Below are 23,516 nucleotides of genomic sequence, written 5' to 3' on the forward strand. Positions count from 1 at the left end.
ATTCCATTTATTTATTACCCTCTTTCTCTTTGCATGACAAACTGAACCAATTTTCTATAAAGATTCATGCATGAAAATATCTTTTTAGTCAAAGAAAAAGTACTATGAGTCATGACATCTTGTCAAATGATAATTTTAAGTTACTAGCCAAAGAGGATATAGTAATTATCATTTTCATAGCTTTGTACGAATCTCATGATTAGTTTTCACAACAATTCTCATTTCCATCAAGGTATATAATCTTGGGATATTTAGTTTAAGATTTGGTTTATCATGCATATCTAAAAATCAAACAATTCAAATTTATCGCCCACATCTTCAAGTGATGATTAAGATCAGATCATTCAAATTTAGCACTCACATCTCAACCGATAGTTGGGACTAATAATTTAAAAGATTTAAATTTATCACCCACGTCTGATCGATAGTTAAAATTAGACGATTCAAATTTATCGTCCACATCAACTTTAAATCTAGGCAATTTAAACTTGATCGAATGACCTAGACTCGTATTAAGAATAATCCAACCGTTCACTAAGATCAAACAATTCAAATTTCAATCTTGATCAGATGATCAAGATAGGCATAAGAGATACATATTGAATTTGGATAAGTATATATACCCTACCTACTGAACACATAAGGAATCAACTTCAACTTTTCTGACACATCCTTTTCCTCCAAAAGAAAAACAAGTTACAAAATACTAAACAACAATAATCATTCAATAATAAAAATTCTGACATTTGACCTTAATTTCCTAAGCTAATGTTTTTTTTTGTCAAACTCAAACACTACATTCATATTCATTCATTCCACAAAGCAAACATAGGAACTTGATTAACCAAACCCAAATTCCCAAGCCTATTGTTATTCATGTGGTCATTTTCATTGTTTCCATCATCAAATTTTGGTCCTTGCAATGTGAAGTAACCATGTCCATAATCTGCTCCACTCCCTCCAAACTCATTTGGTAATTTAAGACTTTGAGCATTCATCTCATTCTTGTTGCTCGGCGAACCGTGCTGGGACGATTCAGCGATGTTGGCATTGGCGTTATTTCCGCACTCGTTCTGCAGTGGTTGCTCCTCCTTGTTCGAATTCCACACCATGTTGGACAATTCATCAGAATGCTGTTGTTCGCCATCGGTAATAGCTAGAGGAGGCGGCTGAGAAGGTGTCGACGTCGACGTACTGCCACACGGATTGAAGTCCTCGGCAGCAGCTGTAGTAGTAGTAGGCACGGGTTCCTTAGGTGACCGTTTCGCGAGATCTCCCGCGATTAGAGTTGAGCTTGAGCAAATTCTCTTGACATCATACCTACTTATGTCAAAGTTTGTCACAGCACTTGTTCCTCTAAACTTGATTGCTGCAATATCATATGCTTCTGCAGCCTCTTCTTGCGTGCCTATAGGATAGTATAGGAGATCAGTGACGGATCCAGAAATTTTGAACATTAAAAAAAAATCGTAACAAACGGGTTCAAAATAGCGAGGGAGGGTAAGAGAACTTACTAAATGTACCAAGATACAAGTCTTTGTTTCCCGCAACCCGTCCGATTCGAGCCTGCCACCTTCCATGTTGATGGTGTCTGAAAAATTGAGACAAGAAGAAAAAGATAAACACCACTCAATAATTGTTCATCTTTTGATTCAAGAAAAAGCTGAAATCACAGCAAGAAAATCACTTTAGGCCATACCTTGTCACACCTCTATACACAGAAGCACCTCTTGAAAATCCACTGCTCTTCCTGTCCATGTAAAGCAAAAAAGCACAATTCATTCCATAATCAATAAAATTTGTTGAAAAAAAATAACTCACCAAATTCACATTGAAAAAATTTAATGTTACCTTCTTAAATTGGCCACAAATTCTTGCCTAGTCATGTTCTTCATTTCTTCAAGTTCCTTTTCATAAGTGCTTAACTGAGCATTTAAGAAAGTAGTAGATACATAGAGTCATCACAGTTACTAACAATGTAATGTTTCAAACTGCATACATTAAATATATAAGTTATTTAAATTTTTTTTTGTTCCTACTAGTGAATTTGTATAAGTGCTTTTTTCCAAAGGAGTAAACTGTTCAAGATTCAGAAAACCTTACAGGGAAATTTATGTGAGTTGTTGGACCCCAATACTTGAGTGCAGCTAAATCATAAGCTTTTGCTGCTTTTTCTTCCTTATCATAACCACCTAATAATAATAATGGAAAAAATAAGTTATTAGTTGCCAAAAGTCATAAATAATTTTGAGAAAAACCAAACCAAACACACCTTCCAAAGCTTTATATTGAGTAATGAATCTAATCAAATATTGGTAAAGAATAAATGAGATTGAGTTGTGAAAGACTTACCAAGATAAACTGTGAAAGATTTTGAAGAAGCCATGAAAAGAAGAAGAATCCAACAAAACCTTAGTCAATGTGACAAGATAAACCAAAAAAACATTAAAATAATCAAAAAAACATATATGTTTGTTTCAACCTTGTCTTCCTTTCCTTGTTTGTCCTTCTTTTCTGCAACTATTATCCCACAAATGTGCCTCATATCTCCCAGTCCATCTATGCCTAAACAAATCCATCAAACCCAAAAAAGTAAAAACATAAAATTCAACAAAAAAAAATCAACAAAAATTAACATTAAAAAAACAATGAAACATAGTACTACCTTGTAACACCACGGTATTGAGAAGTTCTTTGTCCAAAAGTATCAATAGATTTGCGAGGGACAGGTTCTCTAGCAGAACCAGATTTTGACAAAGACCTTTTCCTAGGATCTTCATTCATCTGAACATTAGAAACTGCACCAACACCACCAACACTAACACCATTTGAAACACTTGGACTCATGGTTAAATTAAGAGATTGAAAGCTACAACCATTTCCATCATTGGAACTTTTCCCCTCAGAAAACTGAGTTTGAGTCATCCATGACTTGTACAAAGGACTATTATTGATTAAAGCATGATGATTGTTGGTGTTATTGTTATATGGATGATGGAAAGAGTGAATCAAAGATTGGTTTGTTAGATGATTGTGATTATGATTATGATTGTGATTGTGATTGTGATTATGATGATTCTCTCCTGTTTCAATCTCTGTGGTATTGTTGGTGCAAAAACTTGGTGAAACATTAACATTGATTTTGGAAATATTAGTACTATTCTGGTTTTGGTTTGAGTAACAGCCTAAGAAATCTTCAAGTTTTGGTCCTTCTTCATTTGAATTTCCACCTGTTATTGCATTCTCATATCTCCATTCTGTTATCACAAAAATCACATACAAACTTTTAAAATTAAAAAAAAATTATTAAAAAAAAAAGTACTTATTTTCAAAGGAGTATAAAAAGAAACAATTTTTATGAGCATGCAAATTGTTTTGAGAAAAATAAAAGATACCCTTTTGAGTACTTATGAATAAGAACCAAAAAAAGTCATTAAAACATGCAAATGATATATAAATATATAGATACATACCTTGAGGTGTAAAGGAATCAGAAACACAAAGTGAACCATCAGATCGTAGAGGCATAACAGAAAGGTGTTGATGATGTTGATGATGATGAGAAGAAGAAGAAGGAACATAGTTTCTTCCAGTTTCTGAACCTTCACCATGGTTTTGATTCTGGTTATGGTTATGGTTTTCTGTAGGAAATTCTTCACCAAAGTGTGGAGTGAGAGAAAATCCTAACCAGTTACTCATATTAAGAAACAGAAGAAAGAGTTTGGAACGTTGGAGTTAGAGCTGAAAGATGAAAGCTAAGAATGGTTTGGTTTTGAAAAGATTAAAATATGAGAGTCATAATAATCATATGAGTTTGATATATCGTGGGTTTGTTCTAGGCTAGGATTGTGAAATGAGTGTGAATAATGAATAGATATATATATTATATTTTTTGAGGATGTTTTTGTAGTGATGTTGTGTGTGTCGTGTTATATTGTGAGGAAATGAGAGTGTTGGGTTTTGTGCCAGCTCTTTCATTTCTCTCTCAGATTTCTGCAGAAGTGGCCACGGCATGTAGTACCAGTCTAATAACAAAATAATCTATTTTAAGTTTTGAGATTTTATGAGAGAGAGAGAAAGAGAACATGACAAAAGTTTTAAGGTTTTGATTTAGTAGAGGTTGATGTTATGTTGTAGTGTTTTTGTGAAGTGTTGGATTTGGTTTTGTTGGGAAATGTGATTTCATCAATGGTGAGGGTTGAATGAAGGTGTGTGATAGTGTGGTTTGTTGAATAGTGGATTATTTTTATGATATCAGCTGAATCTATTAAGAAAAAAATATTTAAAATGTTGTTTAATAATAAAATTATTCTCCTTTTAAAAAAAATAATAAATTTTTTTAAATAATAAATAAATGTATTGGTTATAGTATTGAAAATTGAATTTTGCTTCATCAATTTTGAAGTTTTTGTTAGCATGTGAGACTCTAGAAGGAGTATTAAGAAAAACAATGAAATTGTTATAAGATATATAAATTTTTTTATAATCTAATTTTGATAACTTTTGACTTATTTTGTTTTTAAGGTCATAAATAGAAAGTAAAAATATAATATTTTCAAAATAATATACATAATAAAACTCCCTTCAAATTTAAGTGTATTAATAATTTTTTTATTCATATTTTTGAATTATATTTCTTATACAAATATTAAATATTTTTCTCTCTTGAGATTGAATTTATAAAATTATAAAAATAATTTATACAGCAAACAATTTTTTTTAATTCTTGTTTATGCTATATAATCTTGATTATGTTAATGGTAAAATTGAAAAATAATAATCATTTGTATATTGAAAAATAAAATAATATTCATTTTAAATTGAAAAAAGTAGTTATTTTTAATAATAAAAAAAAACTTGTTGATAATTACTGATTTATATAATTAATATTTTCTTAATACACTTTTGTCAAATGCTTTATTTGTTTAATAAAAGAGATGGATATCAAGGCCCAACAGGGCCCAGTTCTTAAAAGAACAAAAGAAGTACGAATTGATATATCTTCTATCCACATTCCATATTGGTTCTTGTTTGAAGCCTAAATACATTAAAATTATTTTTGGCCGAAATATTCAATTAGCATTTTTATTAATTATTTAATTTAAATATTTAATTTGATGAGTTAGATTTTATGTCTCATCTTTTCTCTTTTTTAATTAAATAATTTATCTTTATTTAAAAACATATATTTTGTCTTTTAAAACCCTCAACCTGAAAATACCTTCGCAGTTGTTGTGTTTAAACTTATTTATCACGTTATTGAATTGATTTTGTCTTTTAATTCAAATAATTCATATCTTGACTTCTTAAGGCGGTGTAGTTCTACTATAAATAAAATGAAATAATTTGTATTACAAAAAGAGAAAAGAAAAATGTTTGAATTTGAAAGCATGGTGGTTTATGAGGTGTAATAACGTTTGCATGCAAAAAATTTATATATATTTATTCCTATCTATATCAAGACTTATCTTTCACTTAAGAATTGGACAAATAATTTGACTCAAATAAATGTGTGATTGGTTTCAATTGGACCGAATGGAACCAATAGGTAGAACTGGCTACCACTTGCAACTGCATTGCATGGATGGTTATAGGTCAGTGGTGATTGCAGTGATGGCAATTGGTCCAGATCCACTGTGAAGTGTGAACAGTAACCAACAACATCACTTCTTCAACTTGTCCTTTATCTCTATATTTCCATAATTCTAGTTCATTTTTTGGATTCATCATACTCATCAAATATCCAAAAATATGCAACATTATGGTTGGATTAAAACTCTGCAACATGTATACACACAAACACAGATAATTCCATAAGAAAATACTAATATTGATTTCATTGGGAGGGAAGTTGTGGTAAATTAGGAAGGAAACTTAGAAAAGTCCGAATCGGCGTTATCGTTTGTTTTTATGTTGGATGCTATTCATTCACCTATCTGTCTGCTGCATCATTGCATCGAAGCCCGTGCAGATAGCAGACTTTGAATATCAAACCAAATAAGTCATCACTTGACTGAGTTGCTTCAATTCAGGCCAATGTGAGTTACTTTCGTCACGCGCTTCGCAGTGAATTCAATCAATGAATCACATGCTTTTCAGTGACCATTGTTCATTCATGCATGGAGACAAATTGCAAAGGTCTTGCTAATGACACTTGTTTGATATTGCAGTATTAAATTATTAAACTATGGTTGACTTCTTCAGGGTTTAAATTCAATAAAATTATTGGCTAAAGATTTATAAAGATTATCATTTCAACAAGCATATGAGTCCATACGCTATCAACATCCATAACATAACTATATTGACATGAATGAATAAAATTAAAAGGGTGATTCCAATATGTAAATACAGTCCTAAAAGGTATTTCAAACCAGAAAATTAACAAGAGTACCGTGTCAGTTTTTGTTCCGTTTCTATCTTGTCGGAGAAACCTTCAAGTTCATAAGAAATAGTGTAGTTTGGTTGTATGCAATTGAAGTCTTGAGTTTGATGTATTCACAATTTGAAATGAGTAGAGCAAGTATATCAATATCAATCAGCAACCTCCATTTAGTGTTAGCCCCATGCCATAGAACATGCGTAGTTGACAACCAGTTTTCCATCAAAACCAAAATTCTGAAAAACCGGGGAGGAACATAAGAGAAAAGAAATGGCATAAGTGCATGTGATAAATAAACAGCATAGTTAGGATGTCTAAAGGATACAAAACAAGCAATTAGAATCATGAATATGCTTGAGAGAAGGTTTGGATTAAGAAAATGGAAAGTTTTCACTGACAGTGATCTAATATTAGAAACAAATTCTATGAGATAAACTAAGTTACTCAAACATAATACATAAATATTCTAAGGTATTTTCTTATATTCTTATTATATTACTTGAAACCAGCCACTTAATAGTTATGTGATGATTATAGCTGACAATATCAACATTCTCCTACAAGCTAGTTCGCATATGTCATTTACGGGATGGCTTGATGAACATATGACTCTTAGGCTTACAAAAAATAGCAAGCTTTAACGAAGTACCAGCTCTAAGACTAGTTGAACAACAAAGAAAACTATGCTTCCGTTCTATTACTATTTCTGAAATTTAGATTTCTTTCTAACTTGCAAAACTAGTTTACATGAAGAAATTTATGAACACCACTACAAGTGATCTGAAATAATAGATTCATTCTACCTCTTAAGTAAAATTTCTTAAGGTGTTGTGACTACAGGCACTTTAAGTTAATTAGATTCTACCATTTACATGAAATAATAAATCTTTGGAACTACTTAGGTTATTATAGGGTGTCCAAGTCCCACATCAAATGGCATGAGATGCTAGCTGGGTATTGATGTGGCTTGGCTCTTCCTCTTTGATAGCTAACTTTTAAGGGAAGAATAGTAGAGTGTTTGGATATTTATCAATTGGTACAAGAGCTTGTTGTCAGTGGCTCGAAAATGGCTACCTACTTAGGGTCTGCCGGCGGGAAAGCCCAAAGTATAGGAGCTTGGAATTTTAAAGTGGCTTGTTACTTACACCCAGTAGAGAACCTCGACAACTACCAAAATACTATAGGTCTCTAACAATTCTCCCTCCCCCAAAACAGCAAGAAAATACATGTCATATACTCACTTCGTCCATCGATATTTGTTCCATTTGATGTTGATTATTTATTTCACATAGAAGAAAAAGATGATTTTACCATAATACTCATTAACTATTGGTGCATTTTCATTATCAAAGATGCAAAGTAGAGGGTACACAATTGGAAAGTAAAATTAACAATCATTTTGACAATCATTTTGATTTTTTTTTGTTGCAAATGTGACAACTATGTGGGACAGAGGGAGTGCAACACTACAACATTGACACCAACATTATAAGAAAAAGCAAGAGATATAATATTCACTAACAAAGAAATAAAAGTCATGAAAATTTAACTTTTTAGCCTTCTTGCAAAAGACAAGCAATTTCATACTCTCTTCTTTTCTTTGAAGGGAAATCCATCTGTAGGTGAATTCACCTAGACATGAATTGTAGAATGTGATCTTAAATTCACCTTACCTATTTCTTCATCAAGTAGGTCTAGGTCAAGGAATCGCTTAAAAAATGCCTAATATCTAGTTTTTTACAAAACAAAATAGCCACAAAAAGGTTAAAGCAACTTCTAAATGTACTACTTAAATTTTACAAAACCAAAAGATAACCATAAAAAGACCTAACTATACAATTATTCCACAGCAAAGACCAAAAGAAGTATTATCACAATATGATTCATAACTGCAGAACCAGAATCAGGGATATATGCGATTTACATTCGACCAAAATATTAAAAAACGATGGAAAAAGGAATCCAGTAATTTAATTTCTTACATTATACAAATCAACAACCAGCTCATCAGGGTTTGGTGAAAAAGCACTGTTGACATATACAAACTGCAAAACGAGAAAACAAAAATTTAGGATGCAGAGCTTTTAAAGAACCAAATAGTGGTAGAGTATATAGTAATTGTTTACCAATGTCTCCCTATGGAGCTGTCTGCGAAGAAACTCTATCACTTTGGCAAACTTATCAGTTCCAGCGATCTACCAATCCAAATAGGCGTAAAGAGTGGTTCAGCACATCAAGTTTTAAGAATACTTATCAAACATAGGATTAGGCTAGATAAATTTATACGGACATCCCTCAATATAATGACTTTCAGACTTCAACTTAAAACTTCAAGTTTTTATTCATGCACCCCAAACCCGCATTTTCCATATGTGAGATTCTACCATCCTCTATGAAGCACGGACACAAACATCAAACATAACACTCTGACACTGACACTGACACGTTGACACTGGGACGTATCATAGACTTAATTTGCAAACCCTAATTTATGTGGTAGTAACTAACTCATGTAGAACTCAAAGCTACACACACTAGAGTTCAATTTGCTCAATTGCGGAAAATAGTAATTTGTAAAGGGGCTATGCTTCAATTAACAATTTTTATAAGAAATTTGAAGAAATAAAAAAACACCCATTATCAGAAAAGACAATACCTTGAATTTGGATTGTTTGAGAATAGGAGCATCACCGGTGGCTCTGAGGTGAACAACCACTGTGAAAAAAAGAGCGAAACTGAATCAATTTGAAAAGGGGAAAATCGAAATTAGGGTGATTGATGAAAAAGAACAAACCTTTACGAACAGAAGTAGGAGATTCAGCAGCCATGGTTGTAAATTCTGAGAATACTGAAGAACTTTCAAACCCTTTTTTTTTCTTCTCTATGGTGTTGATCCTTTTTTTCGAATAGTTATTTAAAATTTGCTGTATTATATATACTTTGTTAGTATTATTTTTAAGCATCGCTGTTTTAGAAATTGTGTGTGTTTTTTTTTTTACTATTTGATTTGATGTTTTCAAAGAGTAAACATATATTCCATTAATTATTATTTTTGATAAAACTATCTCTAATTATTTATTTATAGTTGAGAAAAATATGTGAAATTAAATAATTAAGGATTTGTATATAAAAAATAACGAAGTTTATTCTTATTGGTTAAATATGTTTTTATTCTCTTTAATAATTTTTTTTTAAACTTTGTTAAATCTTGAAGTATTTGTCGTCTTCATTTGTGGTCTCTCGTGTGAACGTCACTTAAAAAAAATTGATGTGGCACACCACATGGAAGTTTTTTGGTTGTTTAGTATACACGTGGCAGCGGCAGCGTTGCAAATATGTTGATGTGGTGTGTCATGTGGCTAAGGTTAACATCATACTTGAACCCATAAAAATTCTCAGCTAATAATATGTAGCTAATCTCATAGCTTATTTGTAGCAAATTCAAAAATCAGACAAACTATCCAATTTTGTTTACTGTATAATTTCCATTACGCAACTTCTCAATTGATAGTGCATCATCCATATCAGTTGTAGCTGAAGAATCAATGGTAAATACACACATTATCAGCATTTAACTTGTCTTCTTCTTTACCATTTTTATCATCCACTACATTTTCTTGGACAAGAAGGTTACAATCTTCCAGTACTGCAGTACATCCTATCAACCTCAGTTCTGTGATTTGCAATAAGTAACACATGTTCCCTCAATGGAATATTATCGCCAGAAAACACAACTTTAGTTGTGTTTATCTTTTTTAAAAGAAACGCCCACATAGATAACCAAAGTTTAAAGAAAAACGAGAACACTGGAAAAACTGCAATCCTACAACTGCAAGTGACGAAAGATATACCAAGCACATTAAAGTTGTTGAAAGAAACACCACCAAACATATCACACCCCTTATAAACCTAAGAATGGTCAAAGCACGGTGCTTTAATCTACTATCCGATTTGAGAGGCGCGCAGACATCCATCTTCTTCGATGAACCATTGAAAAACCTTCGTTCTGCAATAAGATACTTCATTCTTATTTGGTAATTCCCAATATTTCGAACAAGCATGACAGCAATAGCTCAAATTCTCATTTACAATAAGTTAAATGCATTACTATATAAGTTAAATGCAGTAGCAACAGGATCCACAAGTTAATGAAATCTTAATGTTTCCAATTTAGCATAAATACAATATATGAGAAGATGAAGAAACAAAAGTAAAAGTAACTATCAAAATATGAAAAAACCTCAAGTTTATTGTGAGCATTGACTTGAAAGACAGCTTTGAAAACATCATCCCTCTGCAAGTTAAAAGAAATTAACCAAATGTCAAAATAAAAAAGTCAAAAGTTCATTGTCAGTGCATGTGAGAAGGCACGTGTATGTGAAATGAAAACATCACAAACATCAAATGCCTTCTCAATAGCATAGGCTATGATTTAAAGTTCGTGATGTTGCTACTTCTTTGAAGAGTCTCTATGAAATTTCAAAAGTTTTGAAATACAAGAGATTTACTTCTTTAGAACAGGTTAGATTTCACCCGAGTTGAGGGCACGTGATTCCAACCACCACACTTCCCACTGTTGGACCTGATTAAAAGGCCACATACATAAGACGGTGAATCTCATGGAGACACACAACACGCGTTATTTCAGGCATTCATTCATATACTCAAACTACTTTATCACTCATTCACTGACTTAAACGTTAAAATGTTAACCTTGCAAATTCACTCTACCGCATCAAAGGTTTCACTTCACCGCATCGGAACATAAGTTCGTTCAATTTTGGCCTATCTCTAGTTCTCTATGGAACATATTTGAATCAAATACATTAAAAAAATGTTAAATATGTTTGTGGTCTCCTAAATATCTCATATTTCACTTTAAGTTTCTCAAAGAAAAATTCAAAGAATGATCCTCCTAAAAATTTTCACTCACACTTTCGGTCTTTCTAGCAACTTAGCGACGGTTTTTATTAGCGGCGGTTTTAGTGACGATTTCTACTTAGCAACTGAATTAGCAAGAGTTTTAGCAAGAGGGACCAAAGTGTGGATGGAATTATTTAGGAGGACCATTCTTCGATGAAATTATTTATAGAAACTAAAACCAAATTTAAATTATTTATAGGAACGAGAAACATATTTAACCCTTAAAAGTACTTGTATTTAAAATCAGATGATGTACAAAGTACTCTAGTATTGATGCCATTAATATTATTGAACCTCACACGTAAGAAATGCCTTATTTTTTTTACGGAAGAAATAAACGTATAGTTTGAGGTTCCTACACCAACAAACTTTCATATTCTACATAAGAACGTTAGGAGAGAAGTGTAGGAAATGGCTCATTTATATTGTTGCACAATCAAAACCCTTCCTTCAATGTTTACAACAGAAGCTAGCTGTGAGTATTAATTAAGAAATAACTTGACAGTGCAAATTAATTAACAAGTGTACTTGTAGAATTAAAATTAAAGGGATCAAAATACTTATCAAGTGTCTATAAATTAAATTTGAATATATTTAGCAATAGAATTAGATGTTTAATTAGTTAGGCAATACATATATAGATATCATATAGCTTTCTCTATATGATTCCCAACTCACTTGACTTTTTTCTTCTCTTGGTCCTTTGATTGCAACAAACCTCTCTCAATCATTTTCAAGTCCAAGAAAAGAAGCCATCTTCTTGAGCTCCACATCCAAAAGATTATCTAGAGGATCAAATTTCTCTGATACAAGATGAAAATGATCAGAAGGTGATGATGAGCTATGAGTACTATTGGTTGAAACTACCTTCTTGTGATCTTCTTCCATTTGTGGAATCTTTGAGTTTGTAGTGTTGGACTCATCATCATCAACCAACAAATTGTCTTGATGATCATTGTCAATGAGGAAATCGGCGATTGAGGTTTCATCACTTCCTTGATCACATTCGCTTACATTGTTATTCTCCGAAATTTTGTTGTTTTGATGAACAATCTTCAATCTCCTTGGCCTTGGAGCTTCTGGTGCAACATGACTATATTTGTTTTGAAGTGAGACAGAAAATGATGATGATGTATGTCGTTTTTGTAGCTTCTTTGATAGATTCGTATTCCAATAGTTCTTGATTTCATTGTCTGTTCGTCCGGGTAATCTCTTAGCTATCAAAGACCATCTATATACATAACAAATGTTATATTTTTAGCCATTCATTTTAACAAAGAAAAATGAATTATGATAATTCAACTTTCTAACTCGAACAATCATTGGTTAGGTTTTACTTATCAGTCCGATGAGATTTCAAATATTGAAAATACATATTCGAACAATCATCGGTTAGGTTTTCCTTATTAGCCCGATGAGATTTCAAATATTGAAAATACATATGAATAAACTTAAGAGTTAATTGAAACTAGCATTTTGAGTAACATTAAGAGACTTTAGTGTTGGTTAGTAAAATAAGTTGATGAAAAATTTGTCACAAAAATAAAATCACCTGTTACCAAGAAGACGATGAAGTCTTATGATCATATCCTCTTCATCCGGAGAAATGTCGCCTCTCTTTATACCTGGTTTTAGATAATTCAACCATCTTTGTCGACAACTTTTTCCACATCGCTTTAAACCTATGCACAAAACCAAAGAGATCAAGTCTTATGAAAACATGTTGCTAGAGAAAAATGAAGAAGCATGCAAATTAGTAGAGCACATATATATACCTGCATTTTGGGCAACCTTTTGCCATTTTCCTTCTCCATGAATGGCAACATATTTAGAGAGAATATCATCTTCTTCGCGAGACCAAGCACCTTTATTGATCTCCTTATGAATTCTACCCATGTTTTTTCTTCTTCTTCTTCGTCTTCACACAAAAAAAAAAACACTTCACTATGCCACTCGTGAAAACAATGACTATATATAGTGCATTTAATTGAATACTTAGAAAAATATACGTACTTTCCATGGATCCATAGAGTTGTTAGGTGACAAAGAAAAGGGACAACTATGTTATGAGAGTCATTAATTAATGACAAAAATGAAAAACAAGACAAGAAAAAATGCAAAGCTTTGAGTTATTTTTTTTGGGTGAGAGTGTTGCGTATCGTACTTCTCGTACGTCGACATCATAAAGGAAGGGGACCAAACAACAACTGATTGTGTTTCGTTATTCAAATTTTCTTGCTTTAAATTTCCTCCCACATACATTGAAAACATTTCTTATGGGTTTTGTGACTTGTGTTGTGAGACATAAAACCTACGGAAAAGTTTAGTTCAAAACTTTTTCTTTTTAGGAAATGTCAAGTTCGACGAATCATCTAAATTGTAGAAATACAAAATGATAAAAAGTAGTATATGCGATCTTCATCATACTATTTTTGGTTCTAACTTTTCTTTAAAATTGATATTGAAATGTTTCATTTAGAAAAATTGATTGTTATTAAAATTAACTCAAATTTGAAGCTAAAATTTATAGCAGAATATAAATGTAATTTTTATGTTAAAATTTATCATTCAATTCATTTTTCCATAGACTTATCGAAATATAAATTATTTTACATTCAATTTACTTTCTATAAAATTAATTTTATAAAACTATTTCACTCAATATTAAATTTTATCACACATAGAAACAAACATATATTTAACTAGTATGTTTGACGATTAAATTATGGATAGACTACTACGATTTTGATGATTAGAATGTTGTTTAAATACTAGTTTTTACTTGAAAGTAGTTTTAAAAAAAATTGAATAAATAAAGTATTTTTATTTGCTTAATTACGGGAATGGAATTCAGGCTGAAAAGCGCGCTCAAATATCTAGCGACAACCTCCTAGTTCCAGGATAACTTTCCTAAGGGTTTTGATACTGATTTCCTAAGGGTTTTGATACTGATGAGAGTGACGAGGACATTTTTTATTTGATTAAAGAGAGGGTACCATTTACAGTCTTTTACCTAATAACGAGGGTAGTTGCTATAACTCCGAGAATTATGAAAGGGAAAGCAGTTGAGTCAGATGATTACTACACTTTTCTACTTTTCTCTTACAGCATTCCCCCCTGAATATTAATTGCATCGATAATCAAACACACAATAAGAACTTAGTATTATTTGTCAAGCAAAATGTTCATAAATGAATTACAAATTCACAAACAATACTATTCAAAACTGAAAAACATTACAAAAGTTTTTCTAAGTCCATAGCAAGTATACAAAAAATTTAAATAACCAAATGAATATATAGACTTTAATGGCCATAACAAATCCATTATTTGGGCCAAACAATGAAAGTTTAACTATTAAGTGGGCAAGGGATCCTTTAACAGCTAAATCATATCTAAATACAAATTATTTACAATTTTTCTCAAATTCTAATAAATTACAGCAACCAATTTCTTCATTCTGTTTCAGACCTGAACCAAAAAAAGAGGGAAGAAATGCATCCTGTAAATTTTTGTGTTATCTAAAATATGTATACTAGTTAATGGTGGAGGTCATAATTGTATACCAAAAAAGAATAAATATATGCTACTCTTTCGCATTTAAACTGCAATAACCATGACTTTTGCAATGGAATTGAGAAAGAGGAAATCCAGATTACAATAATTATACATCCTTTGAACTATATTGACTTGTTGGAAACAGTAAGCAAAAATAAATAGATTAGTTCGAAACAGAATGAACCAAAGAAGACCCCTTACCAGAGCTTACAGGCAGTGTAACCTAGTAGAATGAAGACCAGAATTAGACAGGTTTATTAAAATCTTGTCATCTGCTGTAACATTTGAGAACCAGATGAATGAGAAACCAACTGGTCTGAATTCAAGGGTTTTATTAGATGATTGGAAGCTACAGGGTTAGGATGTCCCTGTCTACTGATATCTTTTGAATTGTTAATAGTTGGTTGGGGGTGTGAAGACGATTCCATCAATGTGCGAACCTGATTGTAGAATAGTTAGCAAAAAAGGAAAGAACGTGTCAGTTATATTATTGTCCAATGGAAGAATGCAGATCAATCGATCAAATGAATCCTTCAAACTTACCGCATCTAGCCGCCTTTTGTTAAGGTCATTGGAGAGCTGCAAGTTTAAAGCACAGCACGAGTCAAATTATTATCATATATATTTAGATTTACATTGATTTTCATACGTAGGGTAAACAGGCACACAAGGGAAAGAGAGAAACACTATTTGGTGCTTACCGGTCAAACAGGCACGCAAGGGAAAGAGAGAGAAACACTATTCAGTGCTTACCGGTCTATTCTGGCACTTCTTCTCCTCACTTGAATAGCCTGGAATTGTCAAATCCCAATTTTTCTCTGAATAATGACACCGGAAACAAGTAAATCAGCACATTAGAGCACATTCAAGCATTTAAATTATATATCTCACCCAAGATATCAGGGAAATCAATGGTCGTTCATACATTATACAAGTTTCAAAGAAGAGCACATTAGAGCTTACATTTGAATTTGATACATCAATATTACATATGACAGCATAAACCAGTACAATACAATGAAACAATTATCAGCAGTTTGCTGCACAAATACAGTATAATGCACACGTTTACCTATCAAATCCATCTTATACATCAAACAATGGCACTTAACCAAGATTTTTAAGAGGTGAAATTACACTAATTTGGTTTTTATGCACGTCAATATTTAAACTTTGAAACCTAGCAACATAATTCTATTTTCGGAAATAATTAATAACCAAATGTAAATCTGTAAGAGCATATTAATATGATATATGCTATTTACTTAATACATGTTGCTAAATAAATTACTCATAACTATTAACTAGCATTGTTTTTCTTCAAGTGTATGAATGATTGAAGAAAATAAGGGTCAAAAAGTATGTCCGAAGAGCCCAAAGCTATAATAGATGTAGGCCAACAATAAAGATTTCAATACTCCATTAAATGAAAAGCTAAAGATCAAACAAGAAACACAAACATGGGATACAAATAGAGAACTATCATGCATAATGTTAGACATATAGATACAAGAAAGATATAGCATGTAACTCTTCCACACCCCCTCCTTTGCATGAGTAAAAGATATTCAGATTAAGAGTGCAGTGCAGTTTTAACCACAGACAAAAACCACAAGGGCATTATTGTATATCATCTAAAACCAATGAGATTCAGAAAACAGTTTTTCTTTTCTATCCAATTAGAATAGAATAGACAGTAGTACTATATTAATAATTTGTGAAAGAAGTAAATAAAAATTTCATATTTAAGTTAAATTAAAGTAAAATTTGAAACATTGAATTGCACATTCTTCTTTCGGAAGGGAAGATTAAAACTCGGGAATAAGCAGCACTAACAACATACCTAGATGCAGCAATAAATCCTTGGACTCCAAAGTTGATGATTTTCTATGTTTTGCCATAAGGCAACCATGTGTAGTTGCCTGCGCATAAGAACAAGGTAAGTTTGTACCCAAAAGTATTACACTCTAAGCTAAAAACAAAATCATCTATGGATTTTCAACATCAAAATACAAATATAGAATAGAAGACATTTACAACCATCACCACCACGCCTTATCCCACTAGGGTTAGTAAGGCAAAAATATGAATTGCAAAAGACTAGGAAAGAAAAGTTAATTTTTTCAAATTTACAGTATGCCTCATTTACTATGCAAAAAACTGGGGATCTCACTCATGCAGATATTATTAGCAGCAAGCAGCAAAAGATTTCAAACTATAAAATATGAAGGTAGGAAACAATCAATATCAGATTGTCATATCAAAGAACCACTGAACTTAATTTAAAGCTTCTGCTGATAAGGAAGGGGTCAGAATGGATTTAAAAAGTCATAAAAAACTTAACAATATCCAGAATCAAGAGTCAAATTTTAAAAATTCCTACACACGCGCGCGCACACACTTAGAGATTGCTCAAATGAAAATTAAATGCACATGCTTAACAACCTAGCCTTAAACACTAAAGAATATTGCTTATTTATTAGCTAGCTCTAACTGTTAGGAGGGGGTTCGTCATCATGCATGACATTCCCCACTCCCTAATCCCAATAGGGATCATCCAAGATACCAAAAGAAGGGGGAAAAAAAGTCCTGTGCTAAAAACTTTGAATGTAGTGAAAATTTGATATAATTAGAGATAATCATGGCATATTATCTCCTTTTTGGCGTGCACACGTTTACTACAATAAGGGGGAAAAGGTAAGCATATTGGATTACTTACAGTATCAATGAAGTCATCAGCAAGCTCTAAAAGAAGATCTATAACTGAAGGGTCCAGCTTACCCTGTGGATCCACCTGTTGTATAGAAGATTAAATTCAAAATATAGCCATAGCCATTAAATAGATACTTGGAGAAAAAACTAATCAAGTTTAAAGAAAACCTGTGCAACTAAATCTTGTATCTTTCTCTTTCCAAGTACTTGGTTTGTTGCTGCTTCAGTCCCTTGGCTTGAACTTCCACCAGGTGTAGTCGTACCAGATGCAGTAGCATCTGGCTGTGATCCTGTTAAACTTAGTGTTTTTTGGCCTGAAGGTCCTGGCATTCTCGGAGACTGCTGCTGTTGCTGTTGATGAACAGATGCTTGTAGTTGAGATTGTTGTTGTTGTTGCTGTAAAAGTTGTTGCTGCTGTTGGGAGGATGGATGCTGCTGTTGCTGTTGATGAAGCTGAGGCTGGCCCATGGATTTCTGCTGCATCAACTGGGACAATTGCTGTTGGCTTAGGGTGATAGAGTTTTGTTGCAGTTGAGCAGATGAAGCCAGCTGCTGCTGCCTCTGATGTTGTTGAAGACGCAACGGGGAGGCAGGGCCAGACATTGCTGGCATTTGCTTAAGCCACTGATTCTGTGTTAAAGAGTTATGCATCATGGCAGGCTGTCCATTCTGAGACAATCCTGACAACTGAGAATTCATAAAAGCAAGGGATGATGACCTTGGTAAACCTTGCACCTGTAGTCAGCAGCACAGTCAATGTTCAAATTCGACTCAATTCATTTTGAAAAGTAGTATATACATATTTACATGCATTTGGAAACTACATTAATTTATTACATTATACCAATAGCAAAGCATACAAATCTTCAAGTGATAGTGAATAACTATAAATAAGCCTCCCAGTGAAACTTTTCCTTTTTCAACAACTTCCAATATTACACCGCAACAAATTTTGAAATTTTAAACACTTCATTTTTTAGTTTAGGACTTGGCCAGTAAAATGGAGTTTTAAACATTCATTTTATGTGCTTTGGAAATTTTCCCAAATTCATTATAATGTTCCATAATTTGATAATAGGGATTAAAAAATATATGTTAGTGTTAGGAAGCACTAATACCTAAAACAATTATCAAAAATTTTGGTTAAATTAAAAAGGATTAAGTCTTGCATATATCCATATATCTGGGGAGAGAAATGCATTTATTAAATAAGGGAGGGAAGTGAAATTAATTTAGGCTTCTGTTAGGAGAGGAAGTGTGACATATTTTAATTGTTTTCATTCTAACCTCAAAAAGATAAAAACACAGTTTAGCTTTTGAACTAGACGTGCTAATAGACAAACACATTAAACTATTTTATGGATGACAGTGTTCTGCTCCTCTTGCCTTCATAAACCACTGATATACTTGGAAAAAATTAAAAAATTTACATTACATGAAATGTCTATTAACTAATCCAAGCTGTCAGTCAATCTATAAGATTGCCATCAAAAGAAAAATAAAGTGTGAATCACCTTGCAGGACATAGGTCTATAGCTCATTTTCCTTTTGTTTAAGGGTTTGGTTTATAGATCTATTAGAATGGTACTGACCTGATGATCAATGAATTCAACTTCTAGATGTGAACTAACGTGTGGAGAAAAAACCAACTCAAAGAGACCCGGCGAATAAGACTGAATACTTATTGAAAGGGCATAAGTGAGTGAAGATAAGACAAGCTTAAAAATATGTGAAGGATGATATCTACTCTGAATCAAACTGATGTGAACAAGAATGGAGACTTTGAAGGAAGGAGTTGCGGCATGAAAGAAAGGTAAGGGTACATTCAAATCATTCGATGCTTGAAAGTTAGCATGTTCGAGTCGTGCCTAGTAAATGCAAATACAACAAGAAAGAGATAAAGCCTCGGGTTGTATAAATTTGGTGGATTGGCAGTTACCCATTCAAATTTAATAGTTCATTTTTATAATTGGGTGGCATAACCCAAAAAGATGTGGTATGTATGTAAAGTTTCCTTAAACACCAATAAACAAATAGACTTTTTTCATAAGTGAAAAAGCATAAACATATATAAATTGAGAAACAACATAAGCTGGAAACTAATCCAAATTGGGTCATACCTGTTGATTGTTTAGCGAACCCTGCTGTGAGAGTTGCTGCCTGATTTGGCTAGGAGTCAATCGAAGCTGTTGCTGCTGGGCATAAATACCTCCATTAGCCCTCAGTGAGGCTAGATTGGACGACCCCATCATCCCGATAGCTTGTTGCATTCCTTGCAGTGATTGTCCACCGGAATTACCAGAAGAAAATTGCGAGGATTGCACCAACCCGCTCTTTTGCCTCGGCTGCACCAAACACAAATTCTATCTCATAATCACATTCACAACAATGACAAATTACAAAACCTCGAAAGCAATATTTCAATTTACAACACCAAGCACAAAAATTCAAAAACCTATATCATAAACTAACAATTTTTTCATTATAATTCATTCATATATACCGAAGTTAACAGATTAAACTGAGCTGCTCCAGCACCAGACAACATTGGGAAGTGACCACTCTGTCCCATCAACGCCGACCGCGACAAGTTGGAAGCACTCCCACCAATGCCAACACCGACACCAACACCGCTGCTTAATTGTTGTTGCTGAGCAGATACACCAGCTGATCCACCGAAACTCATCTGCCCGCCATAAAGTCCAGCTTGCTGCCTGGCAATTTGCTGTTGCTGCTGCTGCTGCTGAGGTTGAATTTGATTAAGGCGGGACATGGAAGGTGAACGCTGTAGCGTTTGTTGAAGTTGAAAAGTGGAAACATTAGGGTTAGGGTTATTAGGGTTGAGGTTGTTGATGTTATGTAACTGCGAATGTTGTTGTTGATCTTGAGAGAGAGACGGTGATGCCGAATTCATGTGAATTGAAGGAGATTGTTGTTGTTGGGGGGTTTGTGAAGGAGATAGAATTGTAGGGTTTGAAGAAGAGGGGTTGTCCATAGTCAATGGTGGTGAACCGATTACGTTTTCCGCCATTGGTAATGATTTGGAATATTGTGATCTTTATCGATGTTACTGTGCCGCCATTGATGAAGCTTGGTTGAATCGAAGGAAGAAGGTGAATCTGAATCGTAACTACGCGTCAATTCGTGGTTTTTTCAATTCAATCGTGAAAAGTGAAAAATGTAAAATCCTAATTTGATTGATATACTAGGTTATGATATTTTAAAATGAGAAAAGGGGTTATGCACTGAGAGTACCAATCACCACCATGCATCCAATTAAAACATTATTTTATTTAAAAAAAACTTTAATGACATGACACATTTATGACTCCCTATTGGATGACAATGTAAAATAGTTTTATAGTGTCAGTGCACTACCTTTTAACTCTTTTAAAATATATATAATAATAACAAATTTATAGTAACAAATTTATATTATAAATTCTTTTACTCACCAAACTCAACCTTAATAACATACATTAAAATAGTCTATTTTTTTTAGGAGAAATAATAGGTTATATATTTTTATTTTTATTTTATATAACTTCGTGATTAATTTTTTTAACGGTTGAGATTTAGTGTAAATTTTTTAAACTTATTTATAATATAAGACAGGATTCATCCACTCCACACCAAATTTCAACCTTAATAAAAAACATCTTATAAATAATAATAACATGTTTTTTAGAAGAAATAATAGGTCATATTTATTTTATTTTATTTAATATGATTGTTTGATCAATTTTTAAATGGTTGAGATTTAGTATAAGTTTTTTAAACTTACACCTGTATCAACAGATTTTGCCTTATAATATATGTTTTATAAATTACTAAGTTGCTTTGGTGTGGTTGTTTGTGGTGTGAGTTCGAAATTACTTATTTTATAAAGATAAAAAAAATTGGTTTAAATCGTCTTTTATTCTTTGGAAATTGGAGGTTAGCTCGTTTTGATTTTGGTTTCCTTTTTTCTTATACAAATTCTTATACGTCAATTTTTTTGTTGATATTTGTCACTGACGTCAAAGTTATATTACAAAAATGCCTATGTGTTTAACGTTGTTGAGTACGCATTTGTTTTTTCATTTTTTATTTTATACGTGTGTTTGTGGAATTTCAATATCATGGTTAGTAAAAGAAACGATTAAATCCAAAAAAAATTCTCATCTTGCAAATTATTCCCTCTCTCTTCATATATGTACCTTCTTCTTCCTTTGCACTTTCTTTTTCCTTTGCACCTTCATCCTCCATTCATCTATGGCTTCTCCCTCAACTACAAACTCGAATTCGTTTTAAGTGCTAGTATGTGGTTGCAATAGATCAATGGGATTGTTCTTGTCAAACTCAGCTGAAAACTCTAAACGGAGACATTGGAAGTGTCAAAATTCAGGTAATGTTTGGTTGCAAGTTGCTCATATGAAATGATAAAATTGAACGAAACACATCAAGTGAACCCAAAACTTTGAGTGGATGCAAGTTCCCAGAGGTTGTCAATGATTTAGGTTGCATTGTGAGGGAGATTAAGATTAGGAAAAAAGAGAAGATGAAGATGAAGATGGAGACAGAAAAGAGAAAAGGCAGTTTGTTCAAGCTTCTGTTGATTGTCTCGTGGGGTTTCTTTTTTTGCTTATCAGAAATGGTGGTGATTCTCATTTGAATGTGTATGTGCTATTTTTTTGTTTTTTGTCCTTGTAACATTAAGTCCTTATGAATCTCGTCCTTGTACTATTTAATAATGAATATGATGGTTTTAATTTGGACCATATATGTTTGTGATTTTATTGTTATCCTTGTTTATCAATGATAAAAAAAAAAAAGATAAGAGGTAAAAAATCCCATATATTACTAAACATAATGATGGTTAATGAATCTAAAATATATATAGCCAAAAGGCATAAGCGAAAACACATAAGCCAATTAGTTTAACATAACAGAAATATGCATAACAAAGATACATCATATCTCGAATTTGTTAAACATAACATAATACGTTAGCCAAAACATATTATGAAAGTTCACTATATGTCTACAATGTCATCGGTTGTGATGATTCATTTCCTTCTCTCCTGAACTTTTTGCATTTTAGTACCCCTGTTCCATCACTTCTCTTTAACTCCAACTTCCTTGCTACCTTTTTTTGTTTGGGTTACTTTTTTTACAAAGGTACTATTGTAACACCCCAATTCTACCCGCGGAATTTAAATAAAATCAAAGTATAAAAATTCACAAAAATAAGCAATTGAGGTATCACATATCCATTCTCAATGACAAATCACCTCGTCGCATAAGCGGATACATAGCATTCACCAAATACGGAAGAACCGACAACATCAAAATAATAGACTTTAACATGAATCAACTTCCATAGAAGTGCAACGGAAACTCAACAATTAGTTCAAGGATTCATAGCATCTTAATTCAACAATTAACACAATTAAAGTGGCAATCTCAAATAAACAACTCAAGTATTTGCCAAAACATAATAAATCAATAGCAAGTAAATTAACGCGTTCGTCCCCCCGAGTGCTACGTATTAGAGCGACAACGACTCAAGACCAACTCGGCTAACCTCCTCTCAATGCGAATCACCTGGACGTTACCAATATAAAGGCAACGGCGAAACAAAGAAAGGGTGAGATATCTATTCATATAATCGAGCGCATGATAAATTATATATTAGAAATTAGACATATTCGGTTAATCGCATTCACAAGTATTAATATAGTCATTCTATCATTAAGTCACAAATTCACATCTTCACATAATCCCATCATTTAATAAGTCACAAAAATACAAATCACAACAAAGTCACAAACGTCATGCTATGAATCACATAGATATATATGGGACACGACTCATGTATATGCATGTGGTACCAATCGGAGCTTCAGCCCCCGTCACCAATTGCCCAATTCAGAGGCACAAGGCATAAGCCTTCGTCACT

At 32.7% G+C, this 23,516-nt stretch overlaps 4 protein-coding genes across 10 annotated transcripts; all 4 read right to left on the minus strand.

The window, feature by feature from the left end:
• Nucleotides 1-645: 645 nt before the first annotated feature.
• On the minus strand, nucleotides 646-4,007 carry LOC131627658 (AP2-like ethylene-responsive transcription factor AIL1). 2 transcript variants are annotated; one of them, XM_058898496.1, is made up of 9 exons: nucleotides 3,474-4,007; nucleotides 2,666-3,257; nucleotides 2,483-2,565; nucleotides 2,353-2,361; nucleotides 2,104-2,192; nucleotides 1,852-1,925; nucleotides 1,700-1,750; nucleotides 1,515-1,591; nucleotides 646-1,408 (listed from the first exon to the last, which is right to left on the minus strand). In XM_058898496.1, the coding sequence occupies exons 1-9, from the start codon at nucleotides 3,697-3,699 to the stop codon at nucleotides 807-809; spliced, it is 1,803 nt and encodes a 600-aa protein (XP_058754479.1). In that variant the 5' UTR covers nucleotides 3,700-4,007; the 3' UTR covers nucleotides 646-806. The 2 variants fall into 2 exon arrangements, with proteins under 2 accessions (XP_058754479.1, XP_058754480.1); XM_058898497.1 differs by lacking the exon at nucleotides 2,353-2,361 and having other exon boundaries at nucleotides 3,474-4,006.
• A 2,205-nt stretch (nucleotides 4,008-6,212) lies between these two features.
• LOC131627693 (ubiquitin-like protein ATG12) lies at nucleotides 6,213-9,312 on the minus strand. Its single transcript, XM_058898531.1, has 5 exons — nucleotides 9,177-9,312; nucleotides 9,039-9,097; nucleotides 8,509-8,577; nucleotides 8,365-8,427; nucleotides 6,213-6,618 (listed from the first exon to the last, which is right to left on the minus strand). Exons 1-5 carry the CDS (start codon nucleotides 9,208-9,210, stop codon nucleotides 6,559-6,561), a joined length of 285 nt encoding a protein of 94 aa, XP_058754514.1. The 5' UTR covers nucleotides 9,211-9,312; the 3' UTR covers nucleotides 6,213-6,558.
• Nucleotides 9,313-9,647: 335 nt separating this feature from the next.
• LOC131627659 (transcription factor MYB114-like) lies at nucleotides 9,648-13,396 on the minus strand. Of its 5 annotated transcripts, XR_009291545.1 has the most exons (7): nucleotides 13,319-13,396; nucleotides 13,081-13,223; nucleotides 12,858-12,987; nucleotides 12,173-12,536; nucleotides 11,984-12,108; nucleotides 10,623-10,676; nucleotides 9,648-10,388 (listed from the first exon to the last, which is right to left on the minus strand). XR_009291545.1 is itself a non-coding variant. In XM_058898499.1 (5 exons), exons 2-4 carry the CDS (start codon nucleotides 13,199-13,201, stop codon nucleotides 12,029-12,031), a joined length of 759 nt encoding a protein of 252 aa, XP_058754482.1. In that variant the 5' UTR covers nucleotides 13,202-13,223; nucleotides 13,319-13,395; the 3' UTR covers nucleotides 10,611-10,676; nucleotides 11,984-12,028. The 5 variants fall into 5 exon arrangements, 3 of the variants coding, with proteins under 3 accessions (XP_058754482.1, XP_058754483.1, XP_058754481.1); XR_009291544.1 differs by having other exon boundaries at nucleotides 9,654-10,388; nucleotides 11,984-12,536; nucleotides 13,319-13,395; XM_058898499.1 differs by lacking the exon at nucleotides 9,648-10,388 and having other exon boundaries at nucleotides 10,611-10,676; nucleotides 11,984-12,536; nucleotides 13,319-13,395.
• Nucleotides 13,397-14,582: 1,186 nt separating this feature from the next.
• LOC131627694 (transcription initiation factor TFIID subunit 12b-like) lies at nucleotides 14,583-20,770 on the minus strand. Of its 2 annotated transcripts, XM_058898532.1 has the most exons (9): nucleotides 20,079-20,770; nucleotides 19,696-19,920; nucleotides 17,744-18,310; nucleotides 17,583-17,657; nucleotides 16,707-16,785; nucleotides 15,617-15,681; nucleotides 15,407-15,442; nucleotides 15,065-15,303; nucleotides 14,583-14,776 (listed from the first exon to the last, which is right to left on the minus strand). In XM_058898532.1, exons 1-8 carry the CDS (start codon nucleotides 20,604-20,606, stop codon nucleotides 15,121-15,123), a joined length of 1,758 nt encoding a protein of 585 aa, XP_058754515.1. In that variant the 5' UTR covers nucleotides 20,607-20,770; the 3' UTR covers nucleotides 14,583-14,776; nucleotides 15,065-15,120. The 2 variants fall into 2 exon arrangements, with proteins under 2 accessions (XP_058754515.1, XP_058754516.1); XM_058898533.1 differs by lacking the exon at nucleotides 14,583-14,776 and having other exon boundaries at nucleotides 15,201-15,303; nucleotides 15,565-15,681.
• Between the last annotated feature and the right edge of the window lie 2,746 nt (nucleotides 20,771-23,516).

Source organism: Vicia villosa, unplaced genomic scaffold (assembly GCF_029867415.1).
Source record: "Vicia villosa cultivar HV-30 ecotype Madison, WI unplaced genomic scaffold, Vvil1.0 ctg.000393F_1_1, whole genome shotgun sequence".
NCBI classification, from domain to species: domain Eukaryota; kingdom Viridiplantae; phylum Streptophyta; class Magnoliopsida; order Fabales; family Fabaceae; genus Vicia; species Vicia villosa.

Bases quoted from the DNA above. Each gene is read 5' to 3' on its own strand.
- LOC131627658 (XM_058898496.1), bottom strand. From the start codon at position 3,699: ATGAGTAACTGGTTAGGATTTTCTCTCACTCCACACTTTGGTGAAGAA. The intron at 1,926-2,103 runs GTAAGGTTTTCT...TTAAATGCTCAG, and splicing joins CAACTCACATAAATTTCCCT to TTAAGCACTTATGAAAAGGA. The intron at 1,409-1,514 runs GTAAGTTCTCTT...ACTATCCTATAG, and splicing joins CTTGTATCTTGGTACATTTA to GCACGCAAGAAGAGGCTGCA.
- LOC131627693 (XM_058898531.1), bottom strand. From the start codon at position 9,210: ATGGCTGCTGAATCTCCTACTTCTGTTCGTAAAG. The intron at 9,098-9,176 runs GTTTGTTCTTTT...TTTTTTTCACAG, and splicing joins TCCTACTTCTGTTCGTAAAG to TGGTTGTTCACCTCAGAGCC. The intron at 8,428-8,508 runs GTAAACAATTAC...CTCGTTTTGCAG, and splicing joins AGCTCCATAGGGAGACATTG to TTTGTATATGTCAACAGTGC.
- LOC131627659 (XM_058898499.1), bottom strand. From the start codon at position 13,201: ATGGGTAGAATTCATAAGGAGATCAATAAAGGTGCTTGGTCTCGCGAA. The intron at 12,988-13,080 runs GTATATATATGT...TTTTGTGCATAG, and splicing joins AAAGGTTGCCCAAAATGCAG to GTTTAAAGCGATGTGGAAAA. The intron at 12,537-12,857 runs GTGATTTTATTT...TTATGTATATAG, and splicing joins CATCGTCTTCTTGGTAACAG to ATGGTCTTTGATAGCTAAGA.
- LOC131627694 (XM_058898532.1), bottom strand. From the start codon at position 20,606: ATGGCGGAAAACGTAATCGGTTCACCACCATTGACTATGGACAACCCC. The intron at 19,921-20,078 runs GTATATATGAAT...TGTTTGGTGCAG, and splicing joins AGTTTAATCTGTTAACTTCG to CCGAGGCAAAAGAGCGGGTT. The intron at 18,311-19,695 runs GTATGACCCAAT...TGCTGACTACAG, and splicing joins GTTCGCTAAACAATCAACAG to GTGCAAGGTTTACCAAGGTC.